General features: G+C 33.5%; 1 protein-coding gene across 10 annotated transcripts in view; it reads right to left on the reverse strand.

Moving 5' to 3' along the window:
- Positions 1 to 11,316: 11,316 nt before the first annotated feature.
- The window catches only part of LOC100252573 (ubiquitin C-terminal hydrolase 12), a 45,299-nt gene continuing 43,013 nt past the window's right edge, over positions 11,317 to 13,602 (reverse strand). For 4 of the 10 annotated variants that reach the window (XM_010660583.3, XM_059742322.1, XM_059742323.1 and 1 more), the window contains 5 exons: positions 13,046 to 13,129; positions 12,774 to 12,890; positions 12,351 to 12,425; positions 12,179 to 12,265; positions 11,317 to 11,863 (listed from right to left, as the gene is read on the reverse strand). In XM_010660583.3, the coding sequence (XP_010658885.1) occupies positions 11,822 to 11,863; positions 12,179 to 12,265; positions 12,351 to 12,425; positions 12,774 to 12,890; positions 13,046 to 13,129 (405 nt within the window). In that variant the 3' untranslated portion in view covers positions 11,317 to 11,821. Of the gene's footprint in view, positions 11,864 to 12,178; positions 12,266 to 12,350; positions 12,426 to 12,773; positions 12,891 to 13,042; positions 13,130 to 13,602 lie in introns of all 10 variants that reach the window. The other 6 variants (XM_019224394.2, XM_002263876.5, XM_010660585.3 and 3 more) reach the window with 3 other exon arrangements.

Here is a 13,602-nt window from a genome sequence, read left to right on the forward strand (position 1 = left end):
AAGCGAATATATGGTTTAGTATATTACATCTCACACAGAAGGTTACCCACCGCAGAAGCATAGGGTATTACCTTCATGTGATCTTTCTCCTCAGTTGTCTTAGGACACTGATCCTAAGAAAGAAGCATTCCATGCTTAAAGAGTAGCAGACCTTTCTTAGAGTCTTGTATCACATACTTGACCAAAAGCTTATCAATGTAGGTGACCTAATACAACACAATCTTTCTATTCTTGTGATCCCAAAATATCCTTATCCCAAGAATATATTGTGCCTCACCCAGACCTTTCCATTTGAAACTGAGTAGATAACCAGATCTTGACTAGCTAAAATAACCCTACATCATTCCCAATGAGTAAAATGCCACCAACATACAAGACCAAAAACACCATCATGTTTCCCTACGTCTTCTTGTATACACAAGACTCATCCTCATTTTGATCAAAATCAAGAGTTTGATAGCCTGATCAAAAAGCCTATTCCATGAGCGAGATGTTTGCTTTAATCTATAAATGGATTTATGTAACTAGCATACAAGGTGCTCTTGGCCCTTTTCTATGAATCTGTTTGGTTGCATCATATAGATGTTCTCTTCAAGATCACCATTCAAGAACATTGTCTTGATATTCATTTTCCATATCTCATAATCGAGATGTGCTGCAATGGACAAGAGTATTCTAATGGGCTTGAGCATGGCTACTGGTACATTTTCTCATAGTCAAAACCAGGTTTTTTACTATAACCCTTTGCTACCAGCCTAGCCTTATACTTCTCAACTTTTCCATCTACCATTCTTTTCCTCTTATAAACCCATTTACACCCTATGGGTTTTGTCCCTTCAGACACTTCTTCAAGATCCCAAACTCCATTAGAATACATAAATTCTAACTCTGTCTCCATAGCTCCTTGCCAAATAATAACATCATCATTGTTCATTGCTTCATTGTAATTTATGGGATCGGTCTTATGTTTCTCTAGAATTGCCTTGAAAGACTCTCCTAAATACATGAACCTATCTAGTTGCATAACAATTCTCCCATTACGACGAGGCATTGATGTACTAGAACTAACTAAAATGGTAGGTGTAGGAATCTCTGGACCCATAGTCCCCTATGCTAATGTGGGAGTGTCTTCAAGTGCTTTCCAATCTATATCACATCTTGTCCTATTACTCATTATATAGTCCTCTTCCAAAAATTAGACATTTGTACTAAAAAATACCTTTGCGGTCGACTTGACTATAAAAGTAATGTCCTCTTGTTCCTTTTAAATAGCCTTCAAACTGACATACCTCAAACCTTTGGTTTCAACATGTGTACTGGACACCCCCAAAAGTGAATGTGTTGCAAATTGGGTTTACGACCTTTCCACATCTCTCTAGGAATTAAAGGTACCGACTTAGAAGACACTAGGTTGAGAATGTGTGTTGTAGTTTCCAAGGAATATCCCTAAAATGCTAGAAGAAGTGATGAGAAACTCATAATAGATTTCACCATGTCCATCAACGTTCGATTTCTTATTTCTGCTACTCCATTTTGTTGTGGAGTTCTAAGTGCACTCAACTGGGATATAATCTTGTGCTCCGTGAGGAAAAAATTGAACTGAGTAGACATGTACTCTCCGCCTTGATAAGATCGAAGTGCCTTGATACATTTAACCAATTGGTTTTCTGAGTCCACCTTAAATTCAATGAGTTTGTCAAAGGCATCGGACTTCCTATGCATCAAGTAAACATATCCGAACCTAGAGTAATCATTTGTAAGCATGATGAAGTACTCATATCCTCCTCGTGCATGGACATTAAAAGATCCCCACACGTTAAAATGCACAAACTCTAAACACTCCTTGACTCTATATCCTTTAGCAGTAAAGGGTCTTTAGGTTAATTTTACTTTTTATATAGGATTTGTAGACTGGAAGATCCTTTGGAATTAAAGGAGGTAAAATTCCCCACTTAACCAGTCTTTGGATCCTGTTTAGATTAATATGACCTAGGCATAAGTGCCAAAGTTGTGTTGGATTAGTGTTAGATTCCTTTCTTTTATGTGAGATATGACAATTTTCATTACTTGGCAAAATAGATAATGGAGAACACGATAAAGACTATCTATCAATGATCCTGAGCATATAAACGAATTATTCAACTTAATAAAAACCCATTTTTTATTTTTTATTTTAAAAGAATAATTCAGCTTACAAAGACTAGAAATCAAAATCAAATTCTTCCTAGACTCAAAAATATAAAGACAATCTTTTAATGCTAAGAAGACTATTATTAGAAAAAATAAGGGTAACATCTCCCACTACCTCCATAACAAATCTTGCTTCAGAAATTAATGTCAAGTACATATCCCCATCATTCAACATTGTCCTTACCTAAAACCCCTGTAATGAATTACAAACATGATCAATGGCTTTGGAATATATACACTAAGAATTAGTGCAATCCAGCACTTAAGAATTTTGTTCTAAATTGCCAACCTAGCTAACACTCATAATCTTCCTTTTTGTCAATTTTGGGGAAAAACCCTTTACAACACGAATGAGTGCAAGCAAGCAAGCCCTATCTACTCTCATATAAGGCCACTCGTTTACCTACTCAACCTCACAACCTAGGTACCACAAAACTTGCATTTAAAATTCACAAACAATTAGTAACACCTACATGAAACAATTGAATATACACAAAACAAGTATCTCATATCAACATGTATATCTAAAAATTCCAAAAGAAATCTCACACGTATATGCAATCCAAAATAGACAAGAATCATCAATAATACCCCCAACTTGATATAAATCCAAAATAAACAAGTATCTCATATCAAAAAAAAAGAAAAAAAAATACAATAATCATCAATAATATCCACAACCTCAATCTATAATGTATCTCCCACTTTTTGTCCTAGAAGAAGATAAAAAGTAGAAATAGTCACCTGTAAGCAAGTAAATAAGATAGAAAAGTGGCAAAAAAATGTCAAGTGTTCATAAATGGAAATAAAGCAAAACTAAATTATCTAAAATATATATATGTATATAAACTAGGGAAGATGTTGATGGATGAAATCCTCAAGAGCTTGGAGTTGATCTATGTAGCAAAACGGTTGTCCATCAATCACTAAGAAGCTTTTTTCCATATGCTGATGAAGTTGTGAAAGCTGCCCAGAGAAAAAGGTGGATTGTGCAAAAATAAAAAAAAATAAAAAATTGTATCTAAAGTATCAAATTTAACAATCAAATGATCCAAGACACCAAATCCTACAACTAAAGTGGTGTCATCCTCACCAATTGGGTCATTTTCTCTTGGATGACACATTTTCTTCCTAGGACAAATTGCACCCTTAGTTTGTCCATTACTACGATTCCCGAAAAAAAGTGTTAATGGGACCCATTGGTTTAAGAAAATATACATTTAAAAGAAAACCCCAAAATACATTTGACAAATTTAAGTGATCAAAATTCCATAATGAAGGACTACTTTCTTAGACATTGAAAGTTCTTCCCCAAAGATCGTTTCATCTATAATGCAAGTGACAAGGTTAAGGGGTTTCTCGTGAAGAATTCAAGGTAGGAGGATTCTCCCCCAAAGATCATTTCATCTATAATGCAAGTGACAAGGTTAAAGGGTTCCCTATGAAGAATTCGGGGTAGGAGGATGTACCCTATATTTGCTTGATGAGAAGAATGATAAATTGAATATGACAAAAATGTTGCCAAAATCTAAGTTGGTTGAGAAATATTACTAGTATGAAGTACAGTACCTAACGAATCATGCACCTCACCTCACAAATCAATTGAAACCTTGTCTAACTTTGTAGTGACTTCCAGATCACTCATAGAGGGTACATCAACCAATGGAATGCCTAACACTTTTTAGCTACCACCTCTAGATTGACCTCAACCATTGTTCCAAAAAAACTTAATATAAAGTAAGATTCACCTAGATCATGTTCAATCATATTTGAATAGAATAGACAGACAATCAGAGCACAACAACCCTAGTGAAATATGCTAGAAGAATCCAATCAAGTTTTATTAACAATGCTAGAACTAATTTGTAGTATCCTACTTTCATGTAATCTATAAGGTTCAACAAACAATTAATATTTCAAGATCAAGGGTACTACAGTACTATTTGTAGTAGTGATCTTTATATATCGTATTAATAATCGAAATATGGTCAAAAGAAAAAAAATCTCCATTTGACAGGGTTTTTTCCTATATTAAGTCATGAATGAAATGATGTTTGATGTCTATGTGTTTTGTTCTATAATGAAGAATAACATTCTTAAAGATGTTATCGCACTAGTATTCTCACAAAACACAACCATGGTTCCTTGATCTATTCCATAATCTCTCAACATTTGCTTGATCCATAGAAGTTAAGTACAACAACTATTAGTGACAACATATTCTACTTCAACTATAGAGAGTGAAACAGAGTTTTGTTTTTTGCTCATCCAAGTAACCAAACAATTTCCAATATAAAAGAAACCACCATAAGTGTTTTTCCAATCATCAACATTTCTAGCCCAATCAACATCAATATAGCATGTTACATCAAAATGAGTGTCAGAAGGATACCAAAGGCCTAACTTTAAAGTACCAGCAATATACCTAATGATGTGCTTAAGAACTATGAGATGGGATTCCTTAAGACACGTTTGATACCTAGTACAAGCTCCAATGCTAAATGTTATGTTTGGTTTACTAGTTGTGAGGTACAAGAGGCTACCAATCATGCTCCTATACAATTTTTCCTCTACCCCTTTTCCAGAATCAGCCTTACTTTATTTTATGTTGGTAGACATTGGTGTCTTATAGAGTTTTTTCGACTCAAGATGGAACTTCTTGACAAGTTCCCTTGCATACTAGGATTGGGACAAGAAAATCCTATCCTTGAGTTGTTTCACTTGGAAGCCAAGGAAGTACATTAATTTCCCTACCATGCTCATTTCAAACTCACTTTTAATCTCTTTGGCAAAACTTAAAGCACACTTACTAGAGGTAGACCCAAAAACCGTCATCTACATAAATTTGTGCCACTAAGAACACTCTACTATTTCTTCTAATGAACAGTGTTCAGTCTGCTCCCCCTGTCAAGAATCCTTTCTTAAGAAAATAGGATGTGAGTTTTTCATGCCAAGCTCTAGGAGCTTATTTCAAGCCATAGAGAGTTTTTTTAAGACTATAGACATGGTGAGGGTACTTTGGGTCTTGAAAACATTTGGGTTAATCCACATACGCTTCTTCATTGAGGCTCCCATTGAGAAATATACTATTGACATCCATTTGAAACAATTTAAATTTTCACACACAAGCTATAACCAAGAGTATTCATATGCATTCAAGTCTTGCAATCGAAGCAAATTTTTCATCAATATCAATTCCTTCAATTTGCTTGAACCTTTGAGCAACCAACCTTGCTTTATTTGTCATAATCACTCCATTTTCATCTATCTTATTTTTGAAAATCCATTTTGTTCCAGTGACATTCATATCTTTTAGTCTAGGCACTAAAAACCAAACTTCATTTTTAGAAAGTTGATTTAATGCCTCATGAGGGGCCTCTACCTAAACATCATCATTCAAGGCTACCTCAACATTTTTTGGTTCAATTTGAGAGGTATAACAAACATAACTTATCTCATTTAACTTGGATTGTCTCCTTGTTACCATGCTTTCCTCATAATCTCCAATCATATTATTCAATGGATGGTTCTTTAGCACCCTTGACCTATTTTTCTTGGATGGTTCAATTCTCCCCTTATCAACTTTCTCTCCTTGCTATTTTCTCTTTTCTTCCTCTTCACTTAACCATTTATTTTCAGATTTTTTTTTCAATTAGATAGAAATCTTTTGAGACTTCAATTCTATCATCATCAAACTTTCTTAACTTTGATCCTTGATCATCCACAATCATATTGAATAATTCTACTATACATTTTGAATTCAAAATGTATACATTATATGCCCTACTTTTAGAAGAATATCCTAGAAATATCTTTTCATCACTCTTGGTACTCAAATTTATTAAGATTTTCATGATTTTTTAAGACATAGCATCTACTTCCAAACACCCTAAAGTACTACACACTAGGCTTCTTTCATTTCCATAGCTCATAACAAGTCTTCCTAGTATGAGGACATAAGTGAATCCTATTGGAAGTATAGCAAGCACTATTAATAGGTTCAACCCAAAAGTATGTAAGGAGTTCATGGTGATTTAGCATTGTTCGGGCCATTTCTTGGAGGACACTATTCCTTTTCTCAACTACTCCATTTTGTTAAGTAATTTTAGGAATGGAAAACTCATGTTTGATTCCTAAAAAAATTACAAAATTTTAGAAAATCATAATTATCAAATTCTTTTCTCATATCACTCTTAATTCTTTCAGTTGGATACCCTTTTTCATTTTGAATTTTCAAACTAGCATCTTTGAAATTTATGAAAACCTCACTATTTTCTCTTAGGAATGCAACCCATTCATGCTTAGAGTAGTCATCAACCATTACCAAGTTGTATTTCTTGTCACCTAAACTCTAAGTTCTCATTGGTTTTATGAGATCCTTGGGTAAGAGTTCTAAGATTTAGAGGTCAAAATTTCATCAACTCTCCTATGAGTACTCCTAGTTTGTTTTCCCTTTTGATAAGTACCATAACTAGGATTGGAGGGTTTTCCAAGTTTAGGAATCCCTTTGATGACTTCATTGTTAACAACCTTCATTAAGTCATGATAGTTTAAATGGCCTAATCTACGATGTCACAAATCAACCGATTCAAAATTTTGAGCTACCACACATAAGAGAAGATGATAAAGATGATTTTTTACTAACAACATAAGAATTATTTGAAGTTCTCAATCCTATCATCACACAATTTCCATCTAAATCAAATACCTTGCACAAATTTTGTGAAAATTGAACATTCAACTTTTTTTGTCACATATTTGACTCATATTAATCAAGTTAGCTTTAAATCCATCCACATACAAGATTTCTTCAAAATTAGGAATGTTGGGGGCACATACAATCTTTTTTTTTTTTTTTTCACATGCTACATTATCATCACCAAATATCACATTTCCTTCATCAAGTTCAATGAAATTAGTGAAGAACAATTTATTACATGTCATATGGCATGAGCAACCACTATCAAAGTACCGTAAGTGTGACTCACTAGCTCTAAGTGCGGTATGGACAACAAGGCAATTAAGTTCATTCTTTTTCACCTATATTGGACATTTGTGACTTTGATTTTCCATTGGAAGTACTTCCTTGGGATCCACTATGATGAGGGACATTTAAATCCCTCTTGGACACTTTCTTGCCACCTTGTATCAACTTATTTCTCAAGGTAAATGATTGTTCATTAGGCTGGTCAACTTTTTCTGAAAACTTTCAAATATCTTTGCATAAATCGATCAACGATATGTATTATTTTAGTACAATGAGTGCAATGAAATTTCAGTTTAGAATGGGTTTTCTTAGGGAGCACTCCTTCACTAGGCTTGAGAAAAGTTGTTTTATCATTATTTGGAATGGTAGATTCATCAACAAAACCTAAGTCTCTTTTATCAAAAGATTTATGCCTTGAATTGATTAATTCACTAAGTCTTTTGGAATTAGGATGTGACTTTTCTTTCCTAAAACTTAACTCATTCTTAAACACTTGATTTCACTTTTCCACTCATCACACTTCTTCTTCATGTCAAAGTGCACATTTTCAAGAAAAACAATTTTATCAAGTAAAAACTTCTTTTCTCCCTTTAAAGCATTAACCACATTGGTTAAATTCTTCTTGGAAGCTTTCCACTTAGTTTGTTCTTGTTGAAGGCTTAAGCATTCCTCGTACAAAGTTTCATATGCAAAGTCAAAACTCCTTTTATCACCATTAGAATCACTTGACTCAAAAGACTTACTTAAAGCCTTTTTCATGGGTGGTTCCTCACTGACACTTGCCACAAAGGTTGTAAAGTTAGTGCATTCCTTACTTCCATTGGATTCTTTTTCACTTGATTTACATGATTTTGTGTCACTCCAAGTGATTTGCATGACTTTCTTTCCTTTTTTTTTTTTTCTTTGAGTCCCATTCAATGGAAAAGTCCCCATTTCCCCCATATTTGAAGCACTCAATCTCAAACTCCTTTTTGACACTTGTCTTTTTTCTTTTTTTTTGTCTTTTCCACTTGATCTTTTTGTTAGATTTTTCCATTTTTTTTAGCATCTTCCTTGGATTTACTCTTATATTTCTTGAACTTTATATAATTCTTGAATTTTCTAGCAAATCTAGTACCTCCTCCTTCCCACATTTTCTCATCACCCTTGCCTTCGGAACCTAAGGACTCATATCTAATGGCATTCAAGGCAATATCCTTTGATTTCTTAGGTGATCCCAAAGTCATTTCAAATGTTTGGAGAGAACCTACAACTTCATCTATATTTAAGGGATCCACATTCATGGACTCTTTAATGGTAGTGACCTTTGCACTAAATTTCTCCATAAGAGATCTTAAAATATTTCTAACCACTTTAGAATTAGGGATGTGTTCACTTAGATTAAAGTTAGAATTTACAATGTCCATCAATTTTGTATGAAACTTTCCAAAATTCCCATAATCTTCCATCCTAATTGTCTCAAACCTAGAAGTCAACATTTAAAGTTTGGACACTTCAACAGCATTAGTTCCTTCATGAGTCACTTAGAGGATGTCTCAAGCTTCCTTAGCTGAGGTATAGGTAGCAATCCTATGGAATTCATTTGTGCTAATGACATTGAAGATGGAATACATGACTCTAGCATTATTCTCACTAGTTTCATTTTCACGTCTATCTCATTCTAATTAGGTTTGATAACATTTATTGGTCTACCTTCTCTATCCAAACACCTTAGGTGGAGACCAACAAAATTCAACAGTGTTCCAAAGTCTTTCGCTTTGCATTTTGAGAATATATTGCATTCTCACTTTCCAATGAGAATAATTTTTGCCAGTTTAGAATGGTGGTCTCCCAATGCAAGCTCTCTTTTGATAAGATTCTATGATTGAGATTCAAGGACTAAAAATGATTTTGCTTTAAAAACCTACTCTAATGCCAATTGAAAGTGAATCCCAATGATGAACTACACCTAGAGGAGGAGGAGGAGGGGTGAATATGTGTTGTTGAACAAATTCAAAAAGGTCCCCTAATGTATATTATCTTTTCCTTTGAATCCTGACAAATTATATTCCTCTCTTTCAACCATTGTTCAACAAAGGATAAAAAACACAAGCAAGCATGAATGTAACAATACTCTCCTAATAATCTATCAATGCAAGCCACATGCAAATATTCCAACACTCTCCAACTAATATAAGACTAATTATCTCCCTCATACATTTCCAATTACTATTTGATATTATTAACGATATGAATAGAAAAATTATTCAAAATTATTCAAAAGGTAATCACACCAATTTCAACTCATATTTCATCCTTTCAACAAACATTCTCAAGTAACAGAGGATAACAAAAATTGGAAATAAATCATAGACTAGAATTAGAGCAAGAAAGACAAAGACACTAGATTTTATGTGGAAAATCTCATAAGAGATTAAAAAAAACCATGGGTATACCAACAATAAAAAATTCCAATATGAAGAACAACCAATGTGTACAAGGATTTACTCAGCTCAAGTCCACTAATCCTTCACGGATTACTTGACTAGCACCTTCTCACTTTAGCCGCATGCCTTTATCTTCTAGAACATACTTGGAGTCCTTACCAAGCTTGATCTCGACCTCTTCTTCATTACGCAAGTATGAAGGATTCAAAAAACCGAGTTAAGAGACACTTAGGAATTTTGTTCAAAAAATACTCACCTGTTATAAAATTAATTAAATACATTAAAGGATGATATATTCCTAATCCTAGTATATAGAAATTTATTTATTAAATTAATTACATAGGATATTCATAAGAAATTAAAAACATAATAGCTTTGTTTGGTTCTCAAAAAATTTGAGAGAAAATGTAAATAAAAAGAAAAAAAGAAAATAGATTGGTAAAGTAGAAGGAAAAAAAAAAAGTGAAAAAGAATAAAAAATAATTAAAAACATAATAGCTTTGTTTGGTTCTCAAAAAATTTGAGAGAAAATGTAAATAAAAAAAAAAGATAATAGATTGGTAAAGTAGAAGGAAAAAAAAAGTATAGCAGAATAAAAAATAAATTTGAAGTTCATAATCATTTTTATATGCTTCTTTAAATTTATTTCATTTATTTTTCTTTATCTTTTAAATAATTTTAAAATATATAAATTTCTAACTAATTTTAATTATATTTTATTTTCTTTTGTATTTTCTACCTTAAAACAAAACATGAGAAACCCAACTTTCTTCCCATTTTTTTTATTTCTTTTCTTAATACTTTTCGAAAATCAAACATAACTAATAGATTGAGAATTTGGGAAAATAATTTCTAATTTATAAAAATTTTGCTATATAACATGTAAGGATATATGATAAATTAAAAACATGATAATTATATAGAAAAATTCTCTCTGAAGGTGGGAATTTATAACTCTTTAAAAAATATTAAAGGAAATATTGAAAAAACAATTTTAAAATTCAACTAAATTCCCTTTCCAAAAAACAAGTTTAAATTGATTTTTTTTAACTCCCGTACATTTGGAAATAGTTTTAGAAGTGCAATATTTTAATAAATATTTTTTTAAACTGCAATATTTCTTCGAAATCCCGGTAGTTGTACTGCAACTATGCGCCAGGCTTCACGAAGACACCTAACATTCTGCCCAGAAGTAGAAAAAAGACTTATGAAAAGGATTTGATGTTGAATTCAAAGCTCAAATCATCCAACACAACTGCCTTTTAAAGACCATGAAGGAAAAAGAAGTAAGGGAGATTTGTTAAGTACCAGACCACTCAGTTGAATTTGGTTCAGTCATTAGCAACAACGGTCCAATACATATTGATAAGATTTATCATTAATTTAGACAAGCAAGCAGACTTAAAGTTCGTTTGATGATGATTCTAAAAAGCACTTTAGATAATTTTAATACTTGAAAATTTTTATCATTCAAGTGTTAAAAAATGCTAGAAACACTTTATAGAATCACTCCCAAACGCACTCTTAATTTTTTTGTAGAGTCCAGGGTGTGTTGACTCAGATGATTGGATGGGGCGGAGTTTGATAATGTCGGTGTCCTTGGTAAATCTTTAATTGGGATCCAAGTAGAGATGATATGATAAAGACCAAGGATTTCCAACACAGGGAACTTTGCCCAGCTAAGAAAGCGCAAGACCAAGAGCAACTCAAATGTGGAGAATAGTAGTTGTTTCTTTTGCACAGAAGCGCAGTAACCAAGTCAAACATTATACAGACCCCTCTCCCATTCTCTCATTCATCTAAAAGACAAACCACCAAGGGAGTGTAGGACAAAGGAAAAAAGGACGTTGAAACCCAAGCCTATATTCTCTATACATCCCTCCCAACCCAAAATCCAAAATCTTATGTACTTCTAGATTACAATGGAATAAAATATGAAATACCACCTACCTCACCCCTGAGACGGGTGCATTCCACAGAGAAAAACTTGGGAGGCAGGTTCAAACTATAAAGGAAACATAAATTGCAGGTTAAAATCCTTCCACCACCCTCTAACAAAGAATTACACATCCTAACAAAATCAATAACTGAATCCAGCAGTAACTCTCACTGCTAGCTTCCTTTCTTTCGCATCTTCTGCTCTTCCCAAAATGCTGAACATCCCCATTGAACCCATATCTGATGCAGCTGATGCAAAGGTGGAAATTGTCTGATTTTCCTAATTGTAAATTTTTACTGGCTTCTCAAATGTGTGGCGATTCTGCAAAACCGAGTGAGTGAAGTTCATTACCGTGCTGCTGAAGATTATTAGTATAAGAGCTCCCTACCACCAAATCATAGTATTATACTTTTACTACTACCACTAACAATTATTTAGCTGCTAATGTAATCATCATTTATAGCAGCTTCAATGCCATCAATGTGAGGCATGAGAAAGGTAACAGAATCATAATAACAAGCTTAGCATAGCCTGCTGGTCCAAAATCAGTGTTGGTTAAAACCAGATTTTTTTTTTTTTTTTTTTTTGGGGGGGGGGGGCCGCTAACCACCCTGTTTATAATTAATAGCCTTTTACCTGATTAGCTGCATATGACCTTTTGGGAGCATTGTCGGAGTGCTCCAAACCAAGATACTGCTCCCAAGCACCATAGACATCTCTTCTCTGAAAAGCAAAAAATAAAAATTGGGTAAAAGTGGAATCCAAACAAGTGGCACATTGAGAGAGAGAGAGAGAGAGAAAGAGAGACCTGGAATCGACTAGAGACAATGTCAGAGTCCTGAAGATACTCAGGGCGACCGAGGGACAAAAATGCAAACTTCCACTGAACACAACAAATCAAGGTATATTGAAGAAGAAAAGAAACATAGTCAGTAAAAGGTATGATTCTAGAAATACAGTGCTCAGAGAAGGTGCTTCAGATTTGTCCTCCATTTTATTTAATTTTATTATTTTAATAAAACATTTCTCTGTTTTCCTTTGGTGAGGAGAGATGGTTGAAGTGTTGAGACCAATGGGTCAGCTATGGCCAAATTATTGGAAAAAGTATAATCTATCTTTGAAAAAAGATTCCATGGTAAAAAGCAGGATTATGATGTTGTAACATATGATAACCCATAGTTTTAGGTGGCAGTAGAACATAGCTGCAAGGGCAGGAAGGAAAAAAAAATACCTTTGAGAACTCCTCATCAGGAACCTGTAATTTCTTCTGTATGCGCACTTTAACTTCAGCTAAAGTCTCACCCTCATGGATGACCAAGAAAAAGGGTTCTCCAAAATTCTGAACCTGCTGTTGGAACCAATTGATTTTATATACAATTATAACCGAATCTCTGTTTACAAGTGTGAATAAAATTACAATCATCACAGCACAAGTAGGTATGAATCATGAAAAAAAAAAAAGGGCAGTGCCAAATAAAACTTTCATCCACGTTAGCTTACCACCTGATTCTGAGTTGTGTCTTTCATAAAATGATAAACATGAATCAACCGATCATGAGGACCTAGGTTTTTCTCCTCTTCAGGAATCTGTAGTAAAGAAACAAGTTAAAAAACTACTTGAAACCCTCCTACTGATTTGCTATAACAATCAGGTCTAAAGAGTCAAAGTGGATGGTTGATCTGGTAAAATACCAACCAGTAACACAAAATATTAAAATACACAAACTACAAAAGAAAGAAAAGAAGGTATGTTCAAACAATGGAAACAGGAAAAATTCACATCAATGGAAATTGTAGAAAAGAAAACTAAACACTGCATATTTAAATGGCATTATTAGTTATTATCTGATGGGTTTTCCTAGCTAGATCTGATATAAGGCAGAAAACCTCTTGGTCTACCTCACTGCCCCTAAAGTCTAAGGCAAGCAATTCTTAAGATATTATCAGACAAACAGAATAACAAGCAAGCTGGGTAAGGAGGATCAATTTATGTAATTTCCACAAGTATCAACAAGAATTTCAAGTCCAAAGTCAAAAAACAAAACAGTCAATCAAGTTAA

This window comes from Vitis vinifera, chromosome 13 (assembly GCF_030704535.1).
Source record: "Vitis vinifera cultivar Pinot Noir 40024 chromosome 13, ASM3070453v1".
Lineage (NCBI taxonomy): Eukaryota > Viridiplantae > Streptophyta > Magnoliopsida > Vitales > Vitaceae > Vitis > Vitis vinifera.